Source organism: Hibiscus syriacus, unplaced genomic scaffold (assembly GCF_006381635.1).
Source record: "Hibiscus syriacus cultivar Baekdansim isolate YM2019G1 unplaced genomic scaffold, ASM638163v2 tig00110653_pilon, whole genome shotgun sequence".
Lineage (NCBI taxonomy): Eukaryota > Viridiplantae > Streptophyta > Magnoliopsida > Malvales > Malvaceae > Hibiscus > Hibiscus syriacus.
The window spans coordinates 138,279-148,836 of record NW_024062813.1 but is presented as its reverse complement, the minus strand read 5'-3'; the positions used below and the strand labels follow the sequence as shown (position 1 = coordinate 148,836).

Sequence of the window (10,558 nt, the reverse complement as noted above, 5' to 3'; positions counted from 1 at the left end):
TGATTGTACGGTACTACTATGTCGATGGCTGCTGCATGACTGCATCCAGTGCCATTTCTTTGAAATCCGTCTCGATATTTGGTGATTCTAGTGACCGGCAATTTCTTGGGGATCAGAAAGAGTCTCCGATTACCGGCTCAATCGGTTCCGTTCAGATTAGGACATGTATCGGACTGCGGTGTAGATCGACAGATTGTTTGCTTCCTCCGGTATTATTTTCTTTTTGCTTTGAAGCAGTCATTTTCATCATTGCGGCATATTTTGTAGTCTTTAAGCAGAAAAAGCTCAACATATTTACGAAGTAAGGATAATTATAATCAAATTATCGTCGGAGCTTGAGGAGTTTGCTGTTTAACAAGTTCAACAGATAATGAGCAATTGTTTTATATAATACGATAAAGTTTTGAAAATTTACGAGAAACACGCTAGACTTAAGTTGACATTTGATTTATTCTTTTTGTTTGTTGGTTTTCGTTTTCTAGGTGTCATTGTCGAGCAAGCTAGCTCTGAAGCAGCTCAAGAATTGGAAGCTCCCGTAGCTGTAGTTACAGGAGCTTCTAGAGGAATCTGTAAGGCAGTTGCCCTGGCCTTAGGAAAAGCCGGTTGCAAGGTTAGCGGGTGTTCCTTATTAGGATCTTACAGTTTCTTTCATAGGCAAAAATATTTATCTTTAAATGTCAGTAGTTACTTATTGTCAGTTACCTTCAAATTTGAGGTAAAACATTTGGGAGATTGGGTTTGCATTTGGCTGGCATCTAGTTTTCTCTCTTTAATATGAACTGATTATCGGTCTTATCAGCATTTGGGAGATTGGGTTTGCATTAGGTTGGCATCTAACTTTATCTCTTTAATAAGAACTGATTATTGATCTCATCAATTCTCAAGGTTAAACTGCTAATGATTACAGAAATCCAAATTAAATTACTTCTCTAATTAACTGCTGAGTGCTGACTAAGTGGGTGGACTTAGGGATGGACACAAGATTTTATGTTGAGAGGGGTGAACTTCTAAAACTTAGGGGGAGCTTCTAAAACTTAGGGGAACTTATAAAATTTTAGGGGGCGAACAGATTATCAATAGAAGGTACGAAGAAGATATCTAAAATATATGATAATGTTGATAATGCTTTGCAGTTCCTAGTGAATTATGCTAGATTGTCAAATGAAGCTGAGAAAGTTGCAAAAGAGGTAACTGATATGCCCTCTGAGGAAATTTTTACAAAGATTTTTTAACAGCTTTTATTGCAGTAACTTTGTTGTCCAATAAGCTACTGTTATGTGCTGGAATGGAATCTTTCTACTGGTGGATGAGAGTTTGCTGGCTTCCTAAAATCCATCCTAGGATCCCTTTTATGCTCAATTATGCATCTAGTTTTTGCTGTTATCGAAGTGCTTTCATATTCTTTGGGCTGCCATTAAATTTGTTATACCGCATGGTTGGCATGACAAATGCTAAAAGTTTGGGCGATTGTTTTCTAGATTGAGTCATACGGTGGTCAGGCTATTACCTTTGGCGGAGATGTTTCAAAAGAAGCTGATGTGGAGGCAATGATGAAAACTGTAAAGTCAATCTCCCCTTTCCTTTCATATTTTGTAATTCTTTGGCAGAGGCATGTTTTATGACTTTGTATTGCAGGCACTTGATGCATGGGGAACTATTGATATATTGGTCAGGTTACCGAAAATCCTTTCTTTTCTCTTTAGTTGTTTAACTATTGATGCATGGGGAACTATTGATATATTGGTAAACAATGCAGGTTACCGAAAATCCTTTCTTTTCTCTTTAGTTGTTTAACTGTTGATTCGTCTTCTGTCTTAATCTGATTGACATGGTTTCAGGAATTACTCGGGATACTTTGTTGATGAGAATGAAGAAATCACAATGGCAGGATGTTGTTGATCTGAAACTTACTGGAGTGTTTCTTTGTACACAGTTATGAATGCTGGACATATGACTCGCTATTCTAGTCGATGTATGAGTCTTGAATTGGAACTGACTGACTTATCTTTTTGCAGGAAGCAGCTAAAATCATGATGAAGAAGAGAAAGGTAATAATATACTTCTCCATATGGGTTCACAAGTAGTGTTTTTGCTTCATCAATTTGTTCTGACTAGAACCTTGTACCTCCAAATCAGCTTATTGCTGCAGCTTGTAAATTTGAGCTTTGGTTTCTTAAAATGCATAGGTTCAGAGATGCATATTGTTGTTGATACTCTCTTTTCTAATGTGAGAAATAAAGAGAAGTTCCTCCGCTTGAAGAGTGTATTTTAGAATATGTACCACGTCTTAATATATGTTCTAATGTCAGGGAAAAATAATCATCAGTTGTCGGTCTGGTTGGCAATGTTGGGCAAGCCAACTACAGTGCTGCTAAAGCACGAGTCATTGTCTTGACAAAGACTGTTGCAAGGAAGTATGCTAGCCGAAACATTAATGTAAGTTCTCCGAGAGATATTACACTTCCATTTCAGTAATAAGAAAGACCAGCTTTATGGGTTTTCGAATTATGTTTCACGCTTTTTAAGGATGTAATTATCAAACACCTCTCCAAAATTTCCCCCTTTGCTTAAGAAGAAAAGAAATAAGAACATGTGATGTGGGATAAGGTGAAGAAGGTGAAAGTTAATGCCTTGACTATTTGATTATTAAGGAAATTATAAAAAATGAGGACAAGAAACCATAAAGATGCTTTCCTGATATGGGATTGGGGGGGGCGGTGAGGAAACAGGGGTATGTGACTCCTGCCGGGTATGCTCACTCTGATAATGTTCTGTAATATTATTCTTCCAGGTCAATGCTGTTGCCCCCGGATTTATTGCATCTGATATGACTTCCAAGTTAGGGGAAGATATTGAGAAAAAAATCTTGGCAACAATCCCCTTGGGTGAGAGATATTTTATAAAATCAGAAACACTTCCATATATGTGTATTTCTTACTAGTCTTCTCAATTTGTTAAACTTTTCAAACCGAACTCACTGAAATCAATAACTTTCTTGAAATGTCCAATTGATCTTCGTACTGCAAACCTTGCAGTGTACCAAATCCATTGCATCATTCGTCTTTATTGATATTTACCAAATCCATTGCATCTTTCGTCTTTGTTGATATTTACTTTACTCACACAAGTCTCTTCCATCAAATTTTACTTTAAACTTGAATTATTAATTTGACATCCTAGTTTCCGCCAATTCAAATTGGATGTCTGTAGTAGTGATGCTTAGTAACATTTGCAGTAGTGGTAACCCCTTTTATTATGGATACAGGCAGGTATGCCTGCCGGAAGAAGTTGCTGGACTGGTGGAATTTTTGGCGGTTAACCCCACTTCTGATTACATCACAGGACAGGTTATCAATCTACTATCTTCATTATGCTTTCTTTATATATAAAACTAGAAGGATGCCATTGCATTGATTTATTAGAACTAGTGGTGCAATGTTACTGATTTATTAAAATCCCTAGCTTTGCCATGGTTGCGCCGATCATCTCTTATGGCTGATTTCTTCGACTTTGCTGATAGCATGGGCCATTGTTATCTCTCAGGTGTTCACCATTGATGGAGGCATGGTCATGTAAAATCTCCATATTTCCTTTGATATATATATATATATATAGCTTTCAGCAGGTGCTTCTACAGCTCCAGGTGAAGTTTAGTTGATAATTATCATGACCATTAGAATGTGTTTTGTTTGTAACTAATTCAAGAAACTATGGATTACATTTGACTACTATTTGGGTCGTCATGGAATTGAATAAGAAATTCATATGAACAACCTTCTCATCTGATGATAAAACTGGGATTTGATAAAACCGATAAAAGGAAATTCTACCAACTACTGCCCGTTTAATCATCAGCATACTGTTCTACAATCTGGGATCGAATCAGGAGAAGAATTGGTAGTGTCCTTTGCCGAGACAATAATTGACCGAAGGCCTCCAATGGGTGAAAGAACCATCGGCAGAACACCAAGAATAGTGCATAACTGCATGCATACCAAACAGGATTCAATGTCATGGTACCTGGTAAGTTCGGAAACCTAAACCCGGGTTTATTACTTGTTTTACTTACCCAGTTTATAAACCAAGTTAAGCTGAATCTTTTGGGTTTGCATATGATGAGCCAGATGATACATGGAAGCTGGAAAACCAAGAAACAAACAAGCGTGATTTACCGGCAACGATCTTGGGTTCGATTCTTCCCGATATACAAAACAAACAAAGATGATATCGGAGTGAGGTACGGCTTACAAAATATGATGTCGGAGCAAATGCAAATCCCCCAAAGAAACTAAGAAGGCCTCCAAAGAATGGGAAGCAAATGGCAATGATCATAGTGAATGCTGCAACAAACATCATCAGCAGGACTAGAGGGGTTGGGGGGGTTGTTAGGAGGAAAATGGGAAAAATGAAGTTGGTATGATTCACCAACATGATTGAAACGCATTTCCTTTACCAGAAAGCACTGTATCATATCAAACACTGGCATTGCAAATATCTGCATTGTTTTATCAGCTCACAATGGCATAATCCGAACCTAACTGAGTGTTCATGTTTCGATTAAGGAAAGCATTTATGTACCTGATAGCTGCCAATGACATGGATGACGAAGAACATGTTAGCTGTAACAATAAGCCAGATGGGTTTCTCTAATGTTAAGAGGATGTTGTCATCAACGGAGTTTCCGAATGCCCAAAACCCTATAAAAGCTACCGGTAAGTAGCAAATCGCCACTATCATATATGCAACAATCACGCCTTTCCACATTGGGCCGTTTGAAGGTTTTTCTGGAGTTGAAGGCATCGTTGCTTGGATCTCGAAAACCACATTATGACCGGCATATGCAAATGCTACTTTTCCCAATCCGGCAAAAAAATCAACACTTTTCCAGAGGTGCTCGAAGCCTTGTACGAGTAGTCGACATTTGGCTGAACTCCCTTAGCAACCGAAGCTCTCCAAGCAATGGTAGAGTAACTGCATTAAAAGAGGATGAAATAACCTGATTAAATCGATGAAACATTAACAATACGAAAATGCCGTTTTCTGAGTGACGAATGTGTAGTTTACCTCAATGACATGACTGCAGCAACCAGTGAGATACCGGATGTGGAGCTGAAGTTCGGAAGATGCGAAAGAACAAAGTTGACTGAAGCGAAAATCATGATGAAATATGTTTGTCTGATTTTCTGGTAGTTGGGACAAACCGGATTGTGGAACTTCTTCAACGATTGGCCTCCCGTCACAATGTAGACGATGTCGGAACTGACATCTACGGTTGATTGCTGGGGTACGACAATCCATAGACCAAGCTTTCAATCTAACGCAGATTGGCCTAGCTCATGGTACCTATCAAAACGCTTATCGGGTATCATCTCGTGCGGTTCCACCATTTGCCAAAGGGTGTACAAAATCACAAGCCATGATAAAATCATTATAGTCACCCCTGGACCCCTGTAATTCATCAAAGTTCAACAACATCGACTTAAATCTCGAGCTGATCGATGAAATACTAATGCAAAAATGGATCGATGCATTTTTTCCTGAAACTCATTTAACATTGAGGAAAGAAACACCACACCATCCGAGCTGTGCCGTGGCATACGCAAGGCTAAGAACACCGGCTCCGACCATAGCGGTACATTGTGGAAAGCTGAATACCACCATTTAGCATCCCTGTTGGACGTGATGGGAAGCCAAGCGTTAATGGCCTTCTCACGGTCGCTTTCCGAGGTTTTTGTTTTCGTACACCATATTTTCAGTTCTTCTCCTTTAACGGGATCGAAAAAGGATAACCTCAGAACAAATCTGTATATGGTCTTTAAGATCAAAGAGAGAATATAATGGGAACTCGCTGAAGTAGCCTGCATATAAGCGACATGTTCTAGTTATCTGGTAAGCTATTAATAGTAAGCTTGAATTTTCAAGCAAGATAATGTGGACAGTTGTTTTCTTAAGCTGCCATTTCTCTAGTAACTGAAATCTGAATCTTTTGACAGGTTTTGGGATTGCCTATGAGGTCAAAATGGTCAAATTTAAATATGTTCAAGGATTGGTTTTATTGAATTTAGACAAATTAAACAACAAATAAAACAACTTGGGATGTTTATTGATATATTTTGTCATCAAACGGCTAAAGAAGTGGCGGTCTTGATGCTGCGATCCACCCGTGTGTGGCTTCGGCTATCTTCGACGGGGCTAGGCCTTGTGCTCCGAAACAGAAATACTGGTTCATCAGCCTCTTATCGACTGAATTCTCCTTCGGACTCATTCGTGTCGCTTTACCATCGAACAACTGTTTAAGTCGAGCATCGCGGACGACCTTTTGTTCATCCACTGATACAGGTGAGGCCGTCGAAGATGCTGAGATAGGGCTTGGAGGTGATTTTAAAGGAGCAGCTAAATGTGGTGTTGCCTGGATGACGCCATGCGTTAGCCCTGCAGTGAATTTCTTCCTGCTGGATGGGCTTGGAAGATCTCTCCCGAGTGAAAAAGTCCTTGTGTTGTTTGGAAGAGATGATTTTGTGTACTTTTCGCGAAGCGGAATATGACTGTCCGACCAGTTTCTAGAAGTACTCATGACCTCCAGAGGATCATCGTCGCCCACCGATTCTGCGCTCGCAGTTTTTCTCTCCTTTCTAGGCCAATGGAGAAGATTCTTTAGGCGTCTCGCAGTGTGATTTATGGAGCTCGGCTTCTTATTTTCGATTGTATTACTTAGCTTCAACTCGCTTAAGTCACTAAGGCACGAACTGTATCCCACGCTTTCTTGATCACAACCGGCATCGTATGCGTTCTCCGAACCGGTGTACAAGAATATCTCTGCATCAGGGACTCTAAATGAAGTTCCGGGACTGGCACCTACACCATTCTCTTTTAGACAGGAAACAATGGCACTTCTTGCTGCATTGTCTTGGCAGTTAGAGATCCCTCCGGCTGCAATTAGGTCTTTGATCAAAATTTCCGAACATGTGGATTTAGGCCTTCTCTTGAGGAGATCTAATGTGGTCGAGCCATCGGCATCACGGACATTCAGGTCAATACACGGCACGGACATGAGCAGTTCCACCAGACGAGACTGAACATTATCGATGACAGCCATATGCAAAGCAGTTCTCCCATCCGAGTTCCTCACATTGATGATATCTCGAATTTCGAAAACCTCACTACATACCAATCGTTTCATCAACTCGATCTGCTGGTCTATTCTTCGGAACCCCGGAGTTCTAAAACCGGCCACGGCCACATGAAGAAAAGTACTCCCACAATCATTCTTCACCGAGGCCAAATTCGGAGACGCTCGAAGAAGAAACTCGACAACATTTAAATAACCTCGATAAGCTGCCGTATGCAGGGCCGTGTTCCCTTGACCATCTGTAGAGGCTATGATCTCAAACGACGTCACCAGATACTTCACTACCTGTAATGAAAGCAAGAAAAATGTACATGAACATGCAGCAGCTAACACGAACTTGAATCCGAGACATATTCGGACATTATCGTGCTTCATTATAACAGGAACGATGTTCTGTCGTTACCTCAATCTGCCCTCTCCCAGAAGCAGTATGCAACAAAGTAGAACCTTGCACATCTCTATAGGCCAAAACATCATCGGAATCCCCGAGAATTCTCCTTAAAATCTCCGTACCCCCACCTCTAGCCGCCGCATGCGCCGCTCTGTTCATCATTTCCCACTTAAAAACCGACCGAGTCTCACTCGATTCATCCTCTTCATCCCTCGACGACACCGCGAAATCGAGCAGCATGGTGAAAAGCTCCGCGTTTTTGCTCCGGGCCGCCGCATAAAATACATCGGTGACCCCGTACTCTCCTTCTCCGAACACGAGAAAAGGGTCTCTCTCCAACAGTTGCTTGACAAAATCCATGTCTCCGGCCGAGGCGGCGGTGTACAAAAGCCAGCCTCCATAGCCGGCTCTTATCAAGGTATTGGTTCCATTCGTGGACTCACACTCATTAAGAAGCCTCTTGGAGACCAAAGAGCGGCATTGGGCGACGTCGTCGAATTGAGCTTCGTCGTCCCACACCGTTTCGAGGCGGCGGATACGGCGGAGCGAAGTGACTTTGATGAGGAGATTGGGGTCGAGATGGAGGAGCTCGACGACGAGGTCGTAAAGGCCGTTTGCTGCTGCCCAATCAATAGGCGACGCGTACCACCATTGATCGCCGGTGCTTTCCCAGCGCAGAGGGAAGTAAGACGGCGGCATCTTAACAAAAAAAAATATCAGATCCCACGAGATTTCCGCGAATACCCAACAAAAGTTAAGAAGATTGCAGGGTTTTGAAATCACTAAAATTCGTTGAAGTAGAGAGAGTCATTATGGGAAAGTTTGTGTTTGATGGATTTTCTTAGAGATCAAACATGGAAAGGCTAAGCTACTCAGTACGCAGATGAGAAAAAAACCACACCGGCCATAGATTTTCTTTTGTTAATTTCTTTCTATGAGTGAGCGGTGGAAAAATGGATTAGATTTAAGAAAAGATTCCTCGTCTTGTCCGTGAAAGCCCAATGACAGCCTAAGATAATTATGTAATGAATGACAACCAGAATTTTGTGTAGTTATCGGGAATGTCTCAGGAAAGGCGGGTTAATATACGATTAATATACAGTATTACCGGATACATTAAAATGTATTTAATAAATTCGGTTTAGCGGTACCTATTATGTTGACAACTAATAATTTTTAGGTAGAAAATATGAAAAACTATTAAAAAATTTGGTAACCGGTAAACTTTGGTTATCGGTAAGTATCTATCCTTTTTATAAAAGTGTCCATACTTTTAACATATCAAGTAAATTTTACCGGTTTTGTCATAATGAATCTGGTTTTGTCATATTTTTACCTGTTATATTGTAAATTATCTATCCTTTTTATAAAAGTGTCCATACTTATTTCACTGTGAAAATATATTTATTATTATCTTTAGTTAATATTGTTAAATTTAAAATCTAAATAATATTTCATAAAATATCAAAACAATCAAATAATTTTTTGTGTAAATGAAATTATTAAATTAATATTGTAGGTGGAAAACATGAAACACTATTAAAAAAATTGAAACATAAATTACATAACTTTCAAAAAAGTATATATCATTTTTATAAAAGTGTCCATACTTATTTCACTGTTGAAAACATATTTATTATTATATTTGGTTAATATTGTTAAATTTAAATTCTAAATAATATTTTATAAAATATCAAAACAATCAAATAAAATTTTGTGTAAATTAAATTATTAAATTAATATTGTAGGTGGAAAACATGAAACACTATTAAATAAATTGAAACATAAATTACATAACTTTAAAAGCAGTTATAAATCCTAAAAAGTGTCGATACTTTTAAAAAATATATCGATCCAAAACGATACACCAGGTAAAAATATGATAAAACCGGTAACAAAATGATAAAACCGGTAAATTTAAAAGTGTCGATACGTTATATAAGGATCGACACTTTGTGAATTTAAAAGAGAAGCAGTTATAGCGCCTATAATGTGTCGATACTTTAAAAAAATATATCGATCCACAACGATATAACAGGTAAAATATGATAAAACCGGTATCAAAATGATAAAACCGGTAAAATGATACCGGATATATTGAAAGTGTCGATACTTTCGTAAGTACGTGTAATAAATTATCGACACTTTCAAAGAAATAGGTAATTATCCTTTCGAAAGTATCGACACCTGACATAAAAGTATCGACACTTTTGTATTTGTATCGATTAAATATAAATAACATATCCGATGAAAATATAAAGGCCATAGCTAAATATCCTCTGAAAAAAGATAGAACGGACGAGTTTTTGAAATCGAAGAGTAATTGTTGCTGCATTTCAGAAGGCGTTTCTAAAGCGAAGTTTGTTTGTTTGTTGCTGCAGTCGAATCGAAAAGTATGTTGTCGAAACCCTAATTTTTTATTATTACAGTAATCGCGATAGGGTTTTTTATGTGTTGTTTGGGGTTTTGGAGTAAGGAAGCATTTGGGACCGATTGCAGGTAGAAATAGATATTCAAGGAAAAATATAAATGTCGATACTTTTATTAAATATTATAGGTTGTATAAATGTGCCGACACATTTTGGTGTGGCCATTCAAATTCTTTTGAAGAAAACCGTTTTACCACAAGAGTAGTTATCTATATTTGTATATTGAAAAGTGTATGTAACAAAATAATTTGATTTGCGTAAACTGATATATGAAGGAAAAATGGAGTCAATGGGTTGGAAAATTGTTGGTGGAGCAGATGACTTTGAAATTGAGGACGAGACTCGAAAGCAACCAAAGGGTGGATATATGTACTTCTAGTAAGTATCAATGTCTTTTTGTTATTATTGTTGAAATGGTAATTGGATTAAAGTATCGATAAACTTTAAATTGATTACAAATTTTAAATGTTAACAGTATGGCCGAATGCAAAAGGATGAAGGGAGATGGCACACAGAGCGGTTCGGTATGTAAAATGAAATTGACATTGAGTAGTATTAGTATTTAGTGTTAATGTATTGATTAAGAAACGTTTATGTTTAATATTAGGT

General features: G+C 38.4%; 1 protein-coding gene and 2 pseudogenes across 1 annotated transcript; 1 reads left to right on the top strand and 2 right to left on the bottom strand.

The window, feature by feature from the left end:
- Positions 1–4,530, top strand: LOC120137203 (annotated as a pseudogene).
- Positions 3,824–5,986, bottom strand: LOC120137192 (annotated as a pseudogene).
- An 83-nt stretch (positions 5,987–6,069) lies between these two features.
- Positions 6,070–8,458, bottom strand: LOC120137191 (putative ankyrin repeat protein RF_0381). Its single transcript, XM_039153005.1, has 2 exons — positions 7,533–8,458; positions 6,070–7,414 (listed from the first exon to the last, which is right to left on the bottom strand). Exons 1-2 carry the CDS (start codon positions 8,217–8,219, stop codon positions 6,128–6,130), a joined length of 1,974 nt encoding a protein of 657 aa, XP_039008936.1. The 5' UTR covers positions 8,220–8,458; the 3' UTR covers positions 6,070–6,127.
- Between the last annotated feature and the right edge of the window lie 2,100 nt (positions 8,459–10,558).

What these genes read in the sequence shown, in the direction of transcription:
- LOC120137191 (XM_039153005.1), bottom strand. Translation starts at nt 8,219, where the DNA reads ATGCCGCCGTCTTACTTCCCTCTGCGCTGGGAAAGCACCGGCGATCAA. An exon ending in CTGGGAGAGGGCAGATTGAG is followed by an intron (nt 7,415 to 7,532) that starts GTAACGACAGAA and finishes CTTTCATTACAG; the next exon opens with GTAGTGAAGTATCTGGTGAC.